The sequence below is a fragment of the Sphaerodactylus townsendi genome, unplaced genomic scaffold, assembly GCF_021028975.2.
Source record: "Sphaerodactylus townsendi isolate TG3544 unplaced genomic scaffold, MPM_Stown_v2.3 scaffold_20, whole genome shotgun sequence".
NCBI lineage: Eukaryota > Metazoa > Chordata > Lepidosauria > Squamata > Sphaerodactylidae > Sphaerodactylus > Sphaerodactylus townsendi.
Window position 1 is genome coordinate 532946 of NW_025950363.1, and position 20302 is coordinate 553247.

Genomic DNA, 20302 nt, shown 5'->3' on the forward strand with positions numbered 1-20302 from the left:
AAGTTTAGAAATTAACCCTTTCAACATTACTACCAGAGGTGGTGTTTTTTTAAAGGCCTTCTTAAATGGAACATGAAACTCTTTTCTAACCTGTACCACTTCTATCAGGTACGGCAGACTGACTGCTCTTCATTGTAAAACATTAAGATAGCAACCTGATTTATCAGGAAGGATTTTGACCCAATCCTGTCTTTGATATACCAAGTTTCTAAATGTGTGGTTGGTATATGAGCCATCGTCATGTCAATATCTTCCCAAACAGCTTGTACTAATAACAGCTTGTTGCTCGATCAATACCTTACCTACAAACATTAGACCCAAAACCTAACACTGTACAAAAGTATACACCTCCCCACATTTCAGTAAATTGTTTTTGAAACCTGTTGTCAGAAAAGGACTCAGAAACCCTAAAGAGCACAATCTAAGGAAGGAAAAAAGGCTTTCATTTATTATATTTATACATTAATGATCAGACAGGTGAATGCAACGGTTATATCTATAAGCAGTATCTGCCAGCAGCAATTGGAGACCTCGAGTGCTGGTCACAACTTCATCCAGGGCATATACTGGCCTCTACTACACACACAGGCTATGTGGAAGAAAAGACAGTCACACGCCACGTGAAATCAGATCGCTTAGTAAAGATTCTGTAAAATATATACGGCTTTGCAGAGAAAAATAAAAAGGAAGGGGGGGGGGGAAGACGAAGATCACATGGCAAACGTCATCACAGGTCTGACTAACCTCTCATTTACCTGGTAGGGGTATTCGGAGACGTCACAAGTAGGTCAGCCCCTGATAATCTGAGAATTCCACATGGTGGCCGTCATATGTATACATACACATACAATGCAGGCATTTGTCGATACATCAGAACTACTAAAGGTAATGGCAGATTCAAACATTTGTCACCTGAACTGGGCAGGAAGAGTTCTGTTTTCTAAAGAGGAAATGATCACCCGAACAATAAAACTGACCTTACTTTGAAAAAGGTGAAAGGAAATGTGTCTTTAACCACAAAAGTCAGTCCGGACTAAAACCTGAGCTACGTGAACATTTACGTGTGTCACAAGGGGATCCCACAAAAAAAGGCCTTTTGGAGAATCAGCAGCTTTTCTGAAGTACTTTTATTTCCAGCCAGAACGCAATATGCACACACACGCCCAATTTTAAACCAGACCAAAACCCCACATGCACTCAGTTACACAAAAACTTTCCTGCTCCTTTGTGCAGGCTCTCAGCCCCTCCCCGCAAGGACACTGTTCCGTGGAATGGGCTGGTACAGATACAACTGTGCCAATTACTTCCTCACAAAGCTAACCAGAAGCAGGGCACGGGAAGAAGGCATCCCCCCCCCTTTGATCTGTTGTGTGTTCATTCCCAGTTTGGCCTCTGAAACTCCAGTGTTTCCATCTGCTTAGTGAAGTTATTGGCAGCTTTACATCAGCACCAGCCACATTTAGGAACAGGTGTATGTTGCAGCTGTGGATCAAAGCTTGGCCCCCCTCTGCTACTAGGGTCCATTCTATAGAAGCTGACTGATAGACAGACCAACAAATAATTTTGGTTTTTTTTATGTACGACAAGATTATGCACAAACTATTCATAGGGTTTCAGGTACAGCTGCTGGTTTTTTTTCTTCGTTGAAAGGCAATTCAGAAAACAAAGTGTCCTTTAGATTCTATCCTTGCTAGTTACAGGAACTCCTGCAATCCAGCGCTAGGAAAGTGTGCAAATGAAATGCATATTTATCCTGTTGAGAAAGAATGTTGGATTAAGAAATGAGAAGGTGAAGTTGTCTCCCTCCAACGCTCTTCTCTTTCCTGACCGCTATCATCCAACACTGTAAGAACTTCCCTGGCTATATTCTGTAATTGAGTATTATTTAGCAGGTGGCTCCAAATCCAGCCTTCCAATCTCAGTTTTTCTGGCTTCTTCCTATGATTAGCAAGAAGTCTAATCCTACAGCTTTTCCCTTACACAAAAATGTTTTCTTTACACAAGATCTTGCATCTGAGAGCCCTCATTAATACGGTTCTGAATTTGGCGGCCTGTTTATACCACAGGAAACACCAAAGCAATTAACCGCATTGCATTCCTAAAGAGCGAAAGAGATATTAAAAGTAGAAGAAAGGATTGGGGAAAGAGATTACCCAAAACAACTAGATTGGAGTAGAGACCAACAAAGTTTTGAGGGTAAGGGCTTTCAAGAGTCAAAGTCACATACCCATTCCAGTCTGACGTTACGAGGCGTTCAGACGCAGAGGTACAATGCAAAACGTAATCGGCTTGATGAAATTAGCTTTGACTGTTGAAAGCCCTACTGTACTACTGGACTCAAATCTTGGTGTTCCTCTGCGGACCAACAAGCTACTTCTGAAACTACCGCAAAACAAGTTTTCTTCCAGGCAAGTAAATATCCCTCAACGTCTGTGGAAAAAAACTGAGCAAGCAGAAGTTTGGGGGTCTCTCATGGAAATCCCATGTGGGCAATGAGTTTATACCTGTGTTTTCTCTACCACTGGGCCTTTTCTATGTGTGTTTTAAGACCTTAAAAAAAACTCCCTTCAATGGAAAGGCATCAGTCTTCATGGAGTGGGATTTGGTCCTTGGGCCACAACTTTCAAAACCCAAGAACAAAATTCCTATTATTAGTCCCCCCGCCCCCAAAACGGCATGGTGTTTCAACCTGGCTTTCTGAAGTTGGTGACTAAATTACAGCCCTTAGCTGAAGCTTTTGGCTCATGTTTGAAAGCAAGAGAAATCCTGCACTCGCCACAGCTAGCTGCTCAAGAAAGAACCCACCAGCCCAGTTTCCTATTGGACTGTGTTTTCCCCAAGCAAAAGTCAGTTCGTCGTGGCACTCACCTAAACTTTGGGAATTATGCTATTGTCACTGGCAACCATTGTTCCTGCTTGATGAAGAATTCAGGAATAGTTCGATGTATCTATGCTCTGCAGAATAAGAGAGGGACAATACTGAGTAGGAAATCGATGAAGTTTAGCAACTGTGTATAACAGCACACACACACACCCCCATGACTTGTTGACCTGTGTTGCTCTGATTGGCAGTAACCATCCTTGTGGATAACTTCAAAATACTGAATGAATTCGGTTTTGTAGATGCGACTGGCACACCACTCTCACTGATGGTGGGGTTAAGTGCCATCAAGTCATGCCTGCTTACCCTGTAGGATTTTCAAGGCCAGAGACATTCAGAGGTGGTTTGCCACTGCCTGCCTCTGCATACCAACCCCAGACTTCCTTGGTGGTTGCCCAGCCAAGTACTAACCAGGGTTGATTCTGCTTAGTTTCCAAGAGCTGACGAGATCAGGCTAGCCTGGGCCACCCAGGGAAGGACTCACACCTCTCCACTTAAAGTCCAGCATAAGTTCAGAGATGTTGTGGGCAGTTAAGAGCCCCTCCCTGTTGCCCTATGTACCATCTGCTTATTTTGAAAATCTGCCGGTCCCCTCCCAGGGTTCGGACAGGACGCCATCCACCTAATTATGGGAGGAGCTGCATGGCGTAGTGGTTAAATGCTTGCACTGCCACTCACACGGTCAGGAGTTCGAGCCCCCTGTGGGTCAGATATCCTGGCAAATGGCTCATGGTCAACTCAGCCATCCATCCATTTCTTGGTCGGTAAATGAGTACCTGGCTCATAGCTAGGGGGTAAAGAATAGCTGGGGAAAGCAATGGCAAACTACCCCACAAAAACGGCTTGCCTATAAAATCACTGCTCGCAGTGGTACCCCAGGGTCGAACACGACTGAAGGGGAAACTTTACCTTTTACATTGTTGCTACTGATTTTATTGAGCTTATTTGATTTGTTCTTTCCTTGCATTTGCAATTTATTGTTCTTGTTTGACTTGTACACCGCTCTGAGCCCTTCGGGGGTACAGCAGTCTATCAAACCGAATATATAAATAAATAAAAGTGGTGGTGGACTCTAATCTGGAGAACCAGGTTTGATTCCTTGCTCCTCCACATGAGCCGCAGACTCTTATCTGATGAACTGGATTTGTTTCCCTGCTCCTCCACATGAAACCTGCTGGGTGACCTTGAGCTAGTCACAGTTCTCTCAGAACTCTCTCAGCCCCACCTACCTCACAAGATGAGATAGAGCAAGGGAAGGAGTTTCTAAGCTGCTTTGAGACTCCTTAAAAATAGAATAAAGTGGGGTATAAATCCAAATTCCTCCTCTTGGTCTACCATTCAGCTTCTCTCTAGCTGTGTCCAGCTGCAGACTGGGATGGCCAGAAGAGCAATCCTGGCTCCACAATTTCTGGAAGGCAGCTCTGGACCAACTCTCAAAGTTTTTGTTGTTTTGAGTGACAATGATTGGCACCAAAGACTAAAATTCCAATTCTGAAGGCCGGCCTTCCAAGTTCAGGATATTTGAAAGGGATCTTACCGCTGCATACTTTTCTCCTCACCCTGCCCCAAACAACCTGCTCAACAGAATAATACCCGCCTAGGTAAGTTTCAAACTGAATTTCAAGGCAAGTATGAGGAGAGAGAAATGCAAAATGATTCTGCGCCAGGCAAAAGAGGTTGCTAAGAATTTCAGCCTTGGCACACAAGGAGCTTAGATATACCTAAGATGCTTCTTTGGAGGTCAGATTCTGAAGCACCAGATTCAGTTTATCACCTGACAGGTACCAGGTACAGATGGGCCAGTACTGTGCTTGGTCACCTTACCTTTCCTGGCAGCTTGTACGAAAACAGCCACAAGGAGTCAAGTGCCCAGTTTGCCTAGGTCACTTAGAATCTTCAAAGTAATGAGAAAGTGCACCTTCTTGAGGGTCCCTTGTAAAGCACTTGCCAGTTTACGATTCATTTCATTTATTTATACCTCATCTTTCTCCCCAATGGGGCCCTAAAGTGGTTCACATTGTCCTCCGCTCCTCCATTTTATTCTCACAACAAGGCTGAGAGTGTGTGAATGGCCCAAAATCACCTGGTGAGCTTCTATGGTAGAGTGGGGACACTCTGCGACATACTTCAAATTTAGCACTACTATGGTCCAAAACTCACTCTCCCCTGTCCCTGCCTCCAGAATATACACAAGCACTACTTACGCACGTGTGACCTGTTCTTGGCCATGGCAGCGACTGCATCTTCGTGTGTCTCAAAGTGCACATCAGCTTCTCCAGTTGGTTTCCCAGTTGAATTGTATTCCATCGTGACCCTCACAGGCTTCAGGGGAGCAAAAAACTATCAAAGAAACGGAAAGGAATAAATCTCGGTTGGGTGGAAAATCGGGTACTTATAACTCAGTGGTCTATGAACTCTGAAAATCTGAAAGCTAATGAGAGGGAGTAGTGGAAACTGACTCGTTGCAACACACACATTACTTAAAGGTGCCTCAAAAAGCAGTGAAGACCCAAAAGCATCACAACCGGCCCACCTGTCCAGAAAGTGTAAAATGACTTCACAGTTAGGAAAACGCATCAGTAACTCGTAAAATGAGTTCTTGGAGGTTTTAAACTATTGAAGATCCTCTTTAAGACATGCGCTTGCACCGCCACTGGTGCTCACCGGCATCTTTCTTGGCGCAGACATTAAGTGTTTTGGGAAATGGGTGAGGCTGGGTGGGGCTCTTGTCCAGGAGGGATTCACATTTGCTACTGAAGCTCTAATTGGCTATGCAGATTAAAATATCGTTGTCTCAGTGGCAGCTTCCCCCACAGCGGGTGCTGAATTCTCTCTCCTCTTTTCTACTGTATTTGTAAATTTGTTCTCCTCTGCACTTGGGCTTCCTCTATGTCCTGTGGTGGTCATTTTGTGGTTGATTCCTCCCCGGCAGCCATTTTGTGGTTGGCTCCTCCTCCTGAGGCAGCCATTTTGTGGTTGCGTCCACCACCCTGTGTCTCAATTCCATAGGTGTCTGCCAGGCTTAAAAATGTTGGGAATGCCTGTTTTAAACATTCTACTTACTGCCCAGAAGAGGTCTTGCTGCAGGAAGCCAAGTTGGTTTTGGATTCAACAGCTTACCTCCTTTGGCAAAGGTCTGAAGGGCTACACCAGGAATTGCTACAGACCTACTCAGTGGGATTTTTTACTCTAAAACAAGCCTCCAGTGATGAAGCAGGGCAGTGCGGTGGGGGAAGTCGGTTTAAGCAGCTCAAGGCAGAATTGATTGCTAGTTTCATTCAATCCTGGCCCGTAGGAATGTTGTAAGTCACGTCTCAGAGACAGAGACATGAGAGTCTGTGTATTGGCTATGTAAAAAATTCCAGAAGTCCAGTCCTTGGGACAATTTAATGTGGGTGTTACAGAAAGGTTGACTTCCCTAGTACAATAGTTCAGGACAGTTAAAAGTATCTTACCCCTACGTACATTTATAATATCTTGGGCGGTTGCATGGAAAGGTAGACCCCTCATGTGAACAAAGTGAACCGAGGAGAAGTTCCCAGATTCTGACACCTCCCGAGGCTTTTCAAATGCTTGCTTAAAAACATCTGCAGAATTAAAAGAAAGAGACTATAACTAACATGCAAATTGCATTTGTGGGCCACTGTCTCTCTCTTTTTTCTTCGATTTATAAACCGCCCCATCCCCAAGGGGCTCTGGGCGGTGCACAACATTAATGTATACACAATTAAATAGAGGTTCACCATAGTGACCACACAATATAATACTAAAATCCATTAAAATCTATTTAAAACAGCGGTTGATATAACAGGAACAGGCGTCCTATGGCCCAATTCATTAAAAATCTCCCCAAAAAAGAAGAGGGAAAGGCTAGACTCCTCTCTAAGAGGGTAGCATAGTTGGAACCAGAATTAAGATGGTAAAGTGCATAAAGCATAGGAGGCATTTCCGATGCATGACGTGTGAAGTGGAAAAAGAATGCACGAACATACCATTTTCTGTGTCGCTTTCAAAAGCTGTGGCAGGTCTCAGGGCCTCACACAATTCACTCTCCTCAAAAACTGATTCGGGGTCTTGCTTCATACCCGAATAACCCATCATTTTCCTACCCCGGTAAAAACCATTGTGTGTACGGACCTCGCTCCTCTGGCTTGGGAATATTTCTATATACCTAGTTGTTCAAACAGTGAGAAGTGTTAAGATTATTTGAATTTATCAAATGGTCACTTTTAACATACACCGATTCGATTCAGGCATCCCACCAAACCATGATTAGAAGAAACTGGTTTGGCATGACAATCTGATCAGCTGGCAAGCGAGAATCAGAAAACAGGGTATGAAGGGAGCCAGCAAACCACAGTTTGGTTTGTTATCCTAACTGAAATGCTACTATTTATGGCAAGCTGCATCACAGACAGTGGAATGCACTTAAGATGCATGGATGATGGGAAATGGAAACAGACAGCTCAAACCATAGTTTGCCCATTATAAGAAGAGAAGAAGAGGAGTTTGGATTTATACTCCACCTTTCTCAAGGTGGCTGACAAGCTCCTTTCCCTTCCTCTCCCCACAATAGACACCTTGTGAGGCAGGTGGGGCTGAGAGAGTTCTGAAGAACTGTGACTAGCCCAAGGTCACCCAGCAGGAAGGTAGGCGTGGGGAAACAAATCTACAGTCCAACCCAAAGCTACACACTCGAAGACACAAGGTCAGAATAAAGTTCTATCTTTCTTTTTTAAAAAAAGAACAAAGAATCTGGCATCATTTTCAGGTAGCAAAAAAGGCAAGGGAAGGTGGAGCATCAAACTCTCATCTGCTTTAAATATGGCAGCTAATTTGTGTTAACAGCAAACAGCTAAAATAAAAACACCGCTGTCCACCCTCTCCCATAAACATCCTGGCTGGTCCCATTCCAAAAAGCACCTACCGGTTCCCAATCTCTTCCTTATGCTTCAGCAAAGCCTGATTAGCCATTTCAGGTGTAGCAAACTGGACAAAAGCCTCTCCTGTTTTTCTCCTTCCTCTCTGGTCCATGACAAATGTTATGTCCACAATAGTCAAGCCTGTGAGAGAAAACGTTAGCTTTTTCTTAGTGCCACCAAGGCCTGCTTGCTTTTTGCTATAAGAAAATTCAAACAAGGAGACTGTCTGAAAGGCACATACCAAGCAAGAAGAAGAAGAAGAAGAAGAAGAAGAGTAGAAGAGTTTGGATTTATATCCCCCCTTTCTCTCCTGCAGGAGATTCAAAGAAGCTTACAATCTCCTTGCCCTTCCCCCCTCACAACAAACACCCTGTGAGGTAGGTGGGGCTGAGAGAGCTCCGAGAAGCTGTGACTAGCCCAAGGTCACCCAGCTGGTGTGTGTGGGAGTGTACAGGCCAATCTGAATTCCCCAGATAAACCTCCACAGCTCAGGCGGCAGAGCGGGGAATCAAACCCGGTTCCTCCAGATTAGATACACGAGCTCTTAACCTCGTTTGCCACTGGATTTATACCCCACCTTTCTCTCCTGTAAGGAGACTCAGTGGTTTACAAGCGCCTTTCCTTTCCTCTCCCCACAACAGACACCTAGTGGGGTAGGTGGGGCTGAGAGAATTCTGAGAGAACTGTGACTAGCCCAAGGACACCCAGCAGGAATGTAGGAGTGTGGAAACACATCTGGTTCACCAGATAAGCCTCTGCCACTCAAGTGGAGGGGTGGGGAATCAAACCCGGTTCTCCAGATTAGAATCCACCTACTCTTAATCACTACACCAAGCTGGCAACCTGAAAACACAGCAGTTCAATTGCTTGAGGCTGCATATTGGACACAAAGTGATGCAAAAATATGTCCAGTTTGAATTGCCCTCTGTGCCTCACATCAAACTATGTCTCAAGGTTAGAGACAGAGGAAGAAATAGTGAGGTCCCATTCTCCAGTCTGAGCTACTCCCACTCCAATGTTTCCTCTGCTTGAGTTCATAAATTATCGGGACCTGGAGTGAAAAAGCAGGTTAGCCACTGAGCCCAAATTATTCAGGACTGTAAAAACGAAAGTGGATTGTGCAGAGCTCCAAAAGGATCTCTTCTGAATGGCAAATGAGGCTCAAAAAAGGAAGAGATGTATACTGGAGCGGGAAAAAAGTCCAAACTTTAAATATATCTGATGACGGCATCTGAACTGAGCAGGGAAGAGACCGTCATGGCAAGCTCAATGAAACTGTCAGCACAATATGTGGCAGCTGTGAACAAGGTCTATGATCGGGATTATTCGGAAAGGGATTAAAAACAGAATGGCCCATAGGCATTTGGAGTGGTATGTATGGTTTTAGTTGTCATCACCTCATAAAGGACAGTGGAGAAAAAAATGTGGACAAAAATGCAACCCAAAAAGTTGGGAGCCCTTCTTCTTTGAGGAAAAGATTATGGTGTCTTTGGTGTTTTAGTTTACAGAAAAGACAACAGGGGCGAGGCGACGTGAAAGACCTCGATCTCGGTGCCTGGAGAGCTGCTGGCAGTCTGAGTAGACAATATTGACTTGGACAGATGAAATATAGGATTCAGCAAAAGGCTGCTTCTTGTGGGTTCATAAGGTTCTAATCTCTTCCACTTTATCCTCACAACAACTCTGTGAGACATATTAGGCCAGAGGTGCCCAACTCTGGTGCTTCAGATGCTCATGGACTACCATTCCCATCAGCCCCTGCTGGCATGGCCAATTGGCCATGCCAGCAGGGGCTGATGGGAATGGTTGTCTATGAACATCTGAAGCGCCACAGTTGGACACCCCTGTATTAGGCAGACACAGTATGACTGGATTAAGGTCACCCAACGAGCGTAATGGTTAAACAGGAATTTAAACCCAGATCTCCCATCCTAGTCAACCATGCTGGCACAAACACCTCATTTGCTTGTGGCTCCCTCACACGCACGACCCTGGGCTGCCTTCTGGGCCCACGATCTCTTGCCCGTCCCACCCTGTTACCTGAGAAGAACTCCGAAATGTCTGCTTCAATGCAGCTATACGGGAGGCCTCTCAGTCGTACGACCCCATCGTTGGTCACGGAAGCCGAACTGGACTGCAAGCTCTTCATGATGGCTTCGACATCCTCGTTGTGAATTTCAAAAACTGGTAGGGGGGTTTAAAAAAAACCCTCATGAGGGATCAATATTTAAATAAACAGTCTGTGCTGGATCCTTTTCCTTGAAAACCCCACAGGGACGCCACAAGTCAACTGTGACTTGACGACGCTTTCCACCAACACTACTGGATCTCATGCCTTGTTCTGCTCACCCTTCTCCTCCTGCAAACACTGAGCAATTCCCAAGGGTCCATTGGGCTAGGTAGGGACTAGGACCCAGGCAGAGCATTCTACAACAAAGAAGGTCTGGCATGCTTTGTTCTATGGTGGAGGAATACATAACCTACTACCATCCTTATGTGGAACAGAGTGAAGTAAACATTCTTTATGTCCTTTGGAAAAAATGTCACCCTGTATTGTCGAAGGCTTTCATGGTTGGAATCAGTGGAGTGTTGTGGGGTTTCCGGGCTGTATGGCCATGTTCCAGTAGCATTTTCTCCTGATGTTTCACCTGCATCTGTGGCTGGCATCTTCAGAGGATCTGATGGTGCAACTTCATTGTTACTTACATATGCTAAAATGGGTGGATTCCACTCAACACATGCTAATCACACTTGCTAATTGCACCCTTTACACTTGTTCACCAATGCAAATGACTCTTTCACCCACACTGGACATTCCACAGGAATATAAACTCCACTTCCTTTACTACCATCAGATCCTCTGAAGATGCCAGCCACAGATGCAGGCGAAACATCAGGAGAAAATGCTACTGGAACACGGCCATACAACCCGGAAAACCCAAAACACTCCAATGTCACCCTGTGTTAAAAGGAAAGAATATATAAAATGCTCAACCAGTGGACTTCTCAGACTTAAGCAAGGGGATCAGGAAATCCTCTCACCAAATTTTACATCAAGGGCCATGCCTGCTGTGAAGTCATATTTCTGATGCTGCCCCACCCACCACGGCTCAAAGAAAAGCAGGCACAGCTAAGACCGCCAACAATCAGCTGGGAGGGAGGAAGTGGGGCTACCAAAACTATCATGAAAAATAAACATTAGGCTAGACATTAGGAAGAACTTCCTGAGCTAGCGCAGTTGTGCAGTGGAACAGGCTTCCTCGGGAGGTGGTGGGATCTCCTCCTTTGGAGGTTTTTAAGCAGAGGCTAGATGGACATCTAATACCAAGGCAAATTTTGTGAACTGTGGCAGGACCTTTCTTTGTCTCCTTTAAATTGCTTCAGGAGAAAGGGGATTGTGCTTTATACTGAATTAGATCATTGGTCCAGCCGATCTAGGACAGAAATGCCCCGTTGCTTCTCTGCCGTGTCTCTGGGCCCAATTTACTTTTCTCAGCTCACTGAACTATGCATCTCAAGACATATTTAAAAAGCAGAAGAAGTTAAGAGTCCAACTTGCCTTCCACGTAGCGCTGGCCAAGATACCTTCGATGCTTCTCCAAAGCCTTCTGCACATCTTGTTCTGACTCCAATTCAACCAGAGCATCTCCCCTGCGCTTCCCATCACGATTTAAGAGGAAGTGTATGCCATGCACACCGTTTCGAATCTTGCTGCCTAGGAAAGGCGCAAGCATGAAACAGAAAGGGGGAAACAGGTCAAGATGAGAGACCTTCCATTCCCACTGCAATGTTTTGGTTCAGTCACAAAGATGCACTCGTTTCATGAAACGTTTTACTTTTGCAACACGGGAAGACTTAAAGAGGCAAGGTTATATCTCTGATAAAACATCAACAGTGCTTCTGCGTGAGAATGAATATGCAGCACCCTTAAACAGATCAGAACATGCAATACCCTCACACCATAAAAACATACTGGAACATATAATGTAATCTTGGTTCTATGCAAGCTCTATGTTGTCTATTTAATTTAAAATATTTATATCTATCTCCTTAAGACTCGAGGAGGCCAAAAAACGCCCCATAAAAATGACAAGGACACAAAAACAGCAAACTAAAAATACACAAGTTAAAAACTCAGACAGGGACACCAAGACAGTGGGAAAACACACCTTTAACATATTCAAAGCATTTCCCATACAGCACCCCATTAATCCAGAAAGGTAAGTCAATACTATTATCTCCATATTGTAAACGGGGGTTGGGGGCATTGAGAAAGAGGCTTTCCTCTGGCCACTCACAGCTGAGCTGAGATTTGAATCAGGACTTCCCAGTCACCATTCACATTCTGAGCCACTGCATTTCTGACGACCCCTGCATTTTGCAAGAAGCTGGACTATTTTTAAATTCAGCTACCACACCTACAAAACTGAAACTGTAATCACTTATTCCTGCTTTTTTGTTTTTGCTTTGCTGCCAAGTCACCGCTGACCTCTGCAAACCTCACAGGGTTTTCCAGACGAACAGAGGTGGTTTGCAAGGGGCGCCGACCACTTCTGAGCTTGCCAGCACCTTTGGAATTTTGAGAGAAAGTGAGGAGCACCATCTCAACATGGCTGTCACAGGAGGCAGAATCAACCCCAAAAATGGCAGCCACAGGAGGCAGAGTCAAACATGGCGCCTCTCTCCTTGCCTCGTTAAGAACTGCAAAAGGGAAAGGAGAAAGAGAAGTGGGAACAGCAAGAACAAAGGCAGAACGGATCCACAAATTGACTAGGAAAGGCTGGGTACTCATCAGTCTTTCTGATTCTCCAGCAGCTGCTATTGTAGAAAACCCTTTCATTTGAATGAGGGCTGCTGGTAACAAGCCCTACCTTACAATGGCCCTGATCATTTAGTTAAAGCCAATGCGATTCTGGGCTCTATCAACAGGAGTATAGTGTCTAGATCAGTGATGGCGAACCTTTTCAAGACCAAGTGCCCAAATTGCAACCCAAAACCCACTTATTTATCGCAAAGTGCCAACATGGCAATTTAACCTGAATACGGAGGTTGGCTCCAAGGCGTGCATTACTCGGGAGTAAGCTTGGTGGTAGTCAGTGGCTTTGCTTTGAAGCAACCGTGCAACTCTTCCAACAGGTGAATCATGACGCTAGAAGGGTTTACTCAGAAGGAAGGCCCATTGCCAGCAACCGAGCTTACTCCCAGGTAAAGGATCACGCTTTAGTTCTTCGCATGAAAATCAGTGGGGTTTAACAGTGCTTAACAAGGTTACCTACACAGCTTCCCCAAAATTAGGTCTTAGGTTTAATGCTAATAATCGAGCCCAGCAGCCCAGGCCAGTCTAGATGTGTGGGGTGGAGGGGGGGCAACTCTGTTTGTGCGTGCCCACAGAAAGGGCTCTGAGTGCCACCTCTGGCACCCGTGCCACAGGTTCGCCATCACTGGTCTAGATCAAGGGATGTAATTGTACCTCTCTATTCTGCATTGGTTAGACCTCACCTGGAATACTGTGGACAGTTCTGGGCACTGCAATTCAAGGAGGATATTGACAAGCTAGAATGGGTCCAGAGGTGGGCAGCCAAAACAGAAAAAGGTCTGGAATCCATGCCCTACGAAAAGAGACTTAGGGAGCTGGGGATGTTTAGTTTGGTGAAGAGAAGGTTGAGACATGATAGCCATGTTTAGATATCTGAAGGGATGTCATGTTGGTGAAGGAGCAAGTTTGTTTTCTGCTGCTCCAGAGACTAGGACCAGGAGTAATGGGTTCAAGATGAAGGAAAAGAGATTCCACCTAAATATCAGAAAACACTTCCTGACAGTAAGGGCTGTTCGACAATGGAATGCACTACCTTGGAGTGTGGTGGAGTCTCCTTCTTTGGGGGTTTTTAAACAGAGGCTGGATGGCCATCTGTCAGAAGTGCTTTAATTATGTGTTCCTGCATGGCTGGGGTTGGACTTGATGGCCCTTGGGGTCTCTTCCAACTCTATGATTCTATGAATTTCATGAGCACCAGGAAAAGTACTGGCAGAATGGCACCCACGGGCGCATCATTGGGGAACCCTGTTCTAAAGTTTCCTCAGGGGCTGAAAGTGCAGTCTTCTACGCAATACCTCACTGCTTCTTGTCCTACTCTCAGGGAATCAGCAGTTCACAGTTCGATTTCCCAGTCTGCATGCTCCTGAATTTCTCTTCTAAAAGGACATGGCCCAAATGTGATTATCATATCACTTAAGTTACACTACAACAAAACCATCAGGCCAATCAAACGGGAATTCCTGTTCTCTATTACGACGACTGCTTTTAAAGATGATCTTCAAGGAAGCTGAATGATTAATAAAACTGAATGATTAATAAAACTGAATGATTAATAAAACTGTATTGTCGAAGGCAATTAGATTAATAAAACTACTGTGTCTATTAAGACATTATTCAACAATTATTGCCTCATCACTGTTTTAGCCAAAGCTTGCCCCAAAAACATTCACCCACATAAAGGGCTATATATCCCGCCATGTTATCACAGTACGATTATTTTGGCATTACATGTTAATTAGTCAACCCCATTCCACCCTGAATTCAACATATATGCTCCATGTTGGTGTAAATTGCTTCATTAAGAATTCTGGACATGGGGTGAAACAGCAGGTTAGCCACAGTCATCTGTTCCAAGAGTGCATCATCCATCTCTTCAGACTGGCATGGGGGTCTATAATAGAGCCCCACAATGAGATCAGTGCGTTTCTCTCCCCCTTAATTGTTACCCAAATGCTCTCAATCTGGCTTGCAGGATTTAAGTCATGACCTGCTCACAGCTGTGATAATCTTTCACGTATAATGCTACTCCTCCTCCTTTCCTATTTGATCTGTTTCTCTGAAATAGGTTATACCCTTCAATTCTTAAGTTCCAATCATGAGACTCATCCCCCCAGGTTTCAGTAATATAATACCATATTTGTTTTACTGTAAAGTGTAGAGGACTGGGGAGGGCAAAGGCAAACCACATTAACAAAGTCTGTCCAGTTAATGTCATAAGAAAAACATAAGAACACTAGAAAGAGCCTGCTGGATCAGACCAGAGTCCACCTAGTCCAGCACTCTGCTACTTGCAGTGGCCCACCGGGTGTCTTTGGGAGCTCACATGCAGGATGTGAAAGCAATGGCCTTCTACTGCTGCTGCTCCTGAGCACCTGGTCTGCTAAGGCATTTGCAATCTCAGATCAAGGAGGATCAAGTTTGGATGGTGGATGTCACCCCATGGGCCAGTCATGATGGATGTCACCCCATGGGCCAGTAATGGTCCAGTGCTGGCACATGGGACTGTCTTTACTCAGACCTAACAATCATTTCCAATTATTTATGCAGCTCATTTTTTTCCCCCAACTTGACCCTCACCATAACTTTCTGAAAACAAATTCAAATGATTTCAATGAGACTGCCTTCCAGATCTACTTAGAATTGCAGCCCTGAGGAATAACAATACCTGCAAAAAAGTTGAGAACATCTTCCTCAGTACAGGAATAAGGCAGACCCTGGGCTCGAATGAGATACACATCGTCCTCTTCGCTTGGCTTGGATGGAGGCGCCTCATACTCAGAGAGGGGAGGATAGTCGTCCGAAAATGGGGTAGTGGGCTCCTACAAAGAGAGAGCATTGTTTCAATGTTATAACATGACACATCATCTGAGTGCACCAATAAGAGTATAGTGTCTAGATTGAGGAAAGTAGTTGTACCATTCTGTTCTGCATTGGTCAGACCTCACCTAGAGTACCTAGGCTCAAATTTGTCTACCACCTTGTGTTTCAGCAATAGGTGTTTTCCGTTAATTTTACATACAAGTAACATTGTTTTAAAAATGTTTCTGTACTGCCCTAAGCTCGAACCCGGTCAGGGAGGGCAGGATGTAAATTTAATTTTTTTTAATGTCAGCAGGGGGATCTTCACTGACATACCAGCATCTGGAAGACCAGAACGATCTGTTTTAATTAACACAACTAGCATGGCATATGAATAACATATTTGCTGTGCCTGCTGGATGCTACTCTTTATGCTGAACACAAGACACTGTGAGGCTGCGAAACAAAAGCCACACCGCGAAACTTACATCAGAACTATTAAGGCATGAAAAAAGAGACCTTCAAATTTGTGAAAACTACCACAACAGGAGGGTGAGATTTGATATAACGTTCCATCTAATTACCGCTGGCTCCAGATACAGTAGGAAAACCTCTCTGCCTGTGATTTTGCTGGCATGTCTGGAACATTTTTCCACAAGGTGATCCAAGGAAAGGAGAAGGACACAAGTGATAGGAAACATATTAAGCTAGTAGATGTAATGCAGATTGACTTTGAAAGGAAATCTGAATTTAAGGAACTTTTAGGAGCCCTCCCAGGAGTTTCTGCCACAGGTCCTTCTAGAGATAAGGTCAGTTGGGAAACACAATGTGGCAAATAGACCCTGTCACAGAAGCCCAAGGGATTTTCAAACTGCTTATATGTCAGAGGAAAGGGCAGGTAGGTGACTGATCCAAGGTCATCCAACAAGTTTTCATGGCACAGTGGGGATTTGAGCCTGGGACTCCTAGCTTCCATGCTGATGATCTAACCACTACACCCCACAAGCTCTCATTTTCTCATGTTATCAGTTCCTTCCATCTTACACTCTCAAGCTTTTATTCCCAGGATGATTAAGATATTTCGGTCCCAGGAAGAGGCTGTAAGGTTCCTTAATGCCACATAAACAATACTGCATCCATGTTATTTTAGTCTGTAATAAATACCATTTCTGTATTTCCTATTCACAATCACTAATATGGCCAGGAATTCTTGTTTTATCCACAGGGATGCATTTCTCACCTTGACTGCAAGCACTCAATGACTAAACAGGTACTGAGGTCTGCTATACCTGAGTTTGAATTCTAAAGCAATCCTGAACCAGTCAAAGGTGAAGGCTAGCAAACAAAAAGGAGGCGACTCCTAGGTGCCAGGAGTCTACAGCAAGGTATTCTTGGAATAAACTGATTAGGCTAAAGATTCTAAATAAAGGATTTGAAGAAGAGTTCAGATTTATACCCCACGTTTCTCTCCTGTATGGAGACTCAAGGTGGCTTACAAGTTCCTTTCCCTTCCTCTCCCCACAACAGACACTTGTGAGCTAGGTGGGGCTGAGAGAGTTCTGACAGAATTGTGACTAGCCCAAAGTCACCCAGCAGGAATGCAGGAGTGGGGAAACACATCTGGTTCACCAGATAAGCCTCTGCCACTCAGGTGGAGGAGTGGGGAGTCAAACCCGGTTCTCCAGATTAGAATCCACCTGCTCTTAACCTCTACACCATGCTGAAAAGAAGTAAAAAAAAAGAAGAGGATGGAAGAGTGTGGACTGCAGAAAACAACACTGCATGTTTCAAGCATGCAGGTTTTGAGACCTACCTGCTGGTTCCAGCTTCTGCCCCAAAGTCCAGAGACCAGGCTTTCGATCCCTGCTCAGAATCACAAAGCACACCGGGAAACTTCACTCCAGTTACCCTAGGCCACAGGTGTCAAACTCGCGGTCCTCCAGATGTTATGGACTGCAGTTTCCATTATCCCCTGGGGATGATGGGAACTGTAGTCCATAACGTCTGGAGGACCACGAGTTTGACACCTATGCCCTAGGCTAATCAAAGCTACAAACTGAACAACCCTAGTGGACTGAGGCCAGTCACCCACCAGGTTTGCCTTGTTTGATGAATTTAAAAAATGGACTGTGCCTTTTTGCCCAATGGGAACCCAAAGCAGCTTACATAATTTTCCTCTCTTCCCATTTATTCTCACAACAACCCTGTGAGGTAGGCAGACCCAGGGTTTCTGTGGCAGTGTCCTAGCTCGATACTCTAACTGCTACACCATGTCATTCTCTGGGGAGGAAGAGTATAAATTACCTAAATAAATAAAATAAGCAAGGTTACCTCATTAGATTCTTGAGAGGATAAAAACTGAGCATCCTGACAGACTAGGAAACAGTCACAGCTACTATCCTGAACTTCTTGGGTTAAAGTCAGTGTGATATAGTGACTAGGGTGCCAAAGAAGACTCTGGGGGACCCAGGTTCAAATCCTAGCTCTGTCACACAGAAGAGTTTGGGATTATACCCCAACTTTCTCTCCCATAAGGAGACTCAAAGGGGTGTACAAACTCCTTTTCCTTCCTCTCCCCATAACAGACACCTTGTGAAGTGGGTGGGGATGAGAGAGTTGAGAGAATTGTGACTAGCCCAAGGTCACCCAGCAGAAATGTAGGAGTGCGGAAACACATCTGGTTCACCAGGTAAGACTCTGCTGCTCATGTGGAGGCGTGGGGAATCAAACCCCGTTCTCCAGATTGCCCAGTCTCACCCTCACAGCCTAATCTACCTCATAGGGTTGGCGTGAAGATGAAAGCTGAGCAGCCTAGCCACGTGGGGGCTTGCCCTGCATGTCCCCGGAGATGAAGCAGAAATAAAGGAACGGGAGACATTGTAGTGTAGTGGTTAAGAATGGATGGACGCTAATCAGGTGGACTCTAATCTGGAGACCTGGGTTTCATCCCCCGCTCCTCCACATGAAGCCTGCTGGGTGACCTTGGGCCACTCCCAGTTCTCTCAGAACTCTCTCAGCCCCACTTACCTCAGTAAGTGGGGAGCGAAAGGGAAATGGGGAAGGGAAAAGGAGTTGGTAGGTTGCCTTGAAACTCCTCAGGGTTGAGAACAGCGGGGGTATAAATCTAAACGCTTCCTTTGAATAAACCACGTGTTTCCCCAACTCCAGGCGCTCCCAGAGGCTGCAAAAGCAAAGATAAATTATGAGGAAAAACGGCATAAAATAAAATAAAAGAACCCTTTCAGGTCGGGAAGAGGGCCAAGGACGGGGGCCCCCACAGAGGAGCCCGAGGCGAGGCCTTCTTCTCCCGCCACCCCCCCCCCCCAGGAAAGCGAGCGAGCGAGCGAGGCCCCTACCCGGCTGTAGCATCTCCCCGCGAGGCCCGGCGCAAGCAGCGAGCCCCGCAGGGCGCCGAAGCCAGGCACGGGCCCGGCGGAGCTGGCGAAGCCGCGGCTCTGCGTGGCTGCCCCGAGGAAAGCCAGGAGGCGGTGGCGGCGGCCGCCTGAGGGGCCGAGGGCGTCGGTAGCGGCGGTGAAGGAGGCGGCGGCGGCGGCGGCGGGGCGCAGAGGGAGGCAGGCCGCGCCGGTCTGGCGGCAACTGCTGCAGCTGCAGCCACAACCCCGGAGCAGCGCGCCCAGCACCCAGCGCGTCCCGGCCATGGGAGACGGAGGCCCAGTCGCCGTCGTCGTCGCTCCCGCCCGAGCACAGGCCTCAGGCACACGCGCCGCCCCACGGGAAGGCGTTGGCGGCGGCCTGCTACGGAGCGTGGCGGCGGCGGCGGAGGAGGAGGAGCTGCGGCGGAGGCGGCCTCCCGTCAGGCCTAGTCAGCCGGCCCGCCCTTTGCGCTAGGCCCGAAGCCGCCTCTGAGGGGAAGCGCGAACAGGGCCGGGCGGGGGGCGGCTTCTTTATTAACGGGGGGGGGGGGATAATAATTATATAATAATTAATAATAGCCGGCTCTTCCTCAACAGAGAAGGCTCAAGAGCCCCTCATGCTGATAGGAGGGGTTGAGGTCTTCTCTGAGGGCGGAACTGCAGGCCCCACCTGGAGGTTGGCAACCGTACGTCATGCTTGGGGGGCCCAACGGAACATTCCTCCAAGGGCCGGATTGGGCTCGAAGGGATGCTGTTCTCCCCAAGGGAGTTGCCAACCTCCAGGTGGAGCCTGGAATTCTCCTGGACTGACAGCTGGTCTCCCCTTCTTGGCCGAGGCTGTAAAAAAATCCAAGTTTCTATTCCCCTCTTTATCGTAAATAAGAGCCATTCTGCGGTTGCATACCACTGGGATGTTAATGTGCCAAGCTGCAGTAGATAAAAATAACACGATTTTCTGTCCCTGTGAACCCTTCTGCACATGCAGAATGCACTTTCACTCCACTTTCCACTTGCAAACAATTGTGGAAGTGGATTGAAAGTGTATTATTCTGCATGTACGGAAGGGGCTTGAGAAGGTACTCCCTAGAAGAGGAGTTTGGATTTATACCCTGCCTTTCTCTTCTATGAGGAGTCTCAAAGCGGCTTACAAACTCCTTTCCCTTGCTCTTCCCACAACAGTCACCTTGTGAAGTACCTTGTGAAGGAGCAGCAGTGGCGTAGGAGGTTAAGATCTCGTGTATCTAATCTGGAGGAACCTGGTTTGATTCCCAGCTCTGCCGCCTGAGCTGTGGAGGCTTATCTGGGGAATTCAGATTAGCTTGTACACTCCCACACACGCCAGCTGGGTGACCTTGGGCTAGTCACAGCTTCTCGGAGCTCTCTCAGCCCCACCTACCTCACAGGGTGTTTGTTGTGAGGGGGGAAGGGAAAGGAGATTGTCAGCCCCTTTGAGTCTCCTGCAGGAGAGAAAGGGGGGGATATAAATCCAAACTCTTCTTCTACCTGGGTC

General features: G+C 46.2%; 1 protein-coding gene across 1 annotated transcript; it reads right to left on the reverse strand.

The window, feature by feature from the left end:
* Positions 1-422: 422 nt before the first annotated feature.
* GRSF1 (G-rich RNA sequence binding factor 1) lies at positions 423-19215 on the reverse strand. The gene is made up of 10 exons (XM_048482719.1): positions 18775-19215; positions 15285-15438; positions 11363-11518; positions 9844-9987; positions 7809-7944; positions 6874-7052; positions 6347-6468; positions 5086-5221; positions 2869-2955; positions 423-1753 (listed from the first exon to the last, which is right to left on the reverse strand). The coding sequence occupies exons 1-9, from the start codon at positions 19075-19077 to the stop codon at positions 2894-2896; spliced, it is 1392 nt and encodes a 463-aa protein (XP_048338676.1). The 5' UTR covers positions 19078-19215; the 3' UTR covers positions 423-1753; positions 2869-2893.
* Between the last annotated feature and the right edge of the window lie 1087 nt (positions 19216-20302).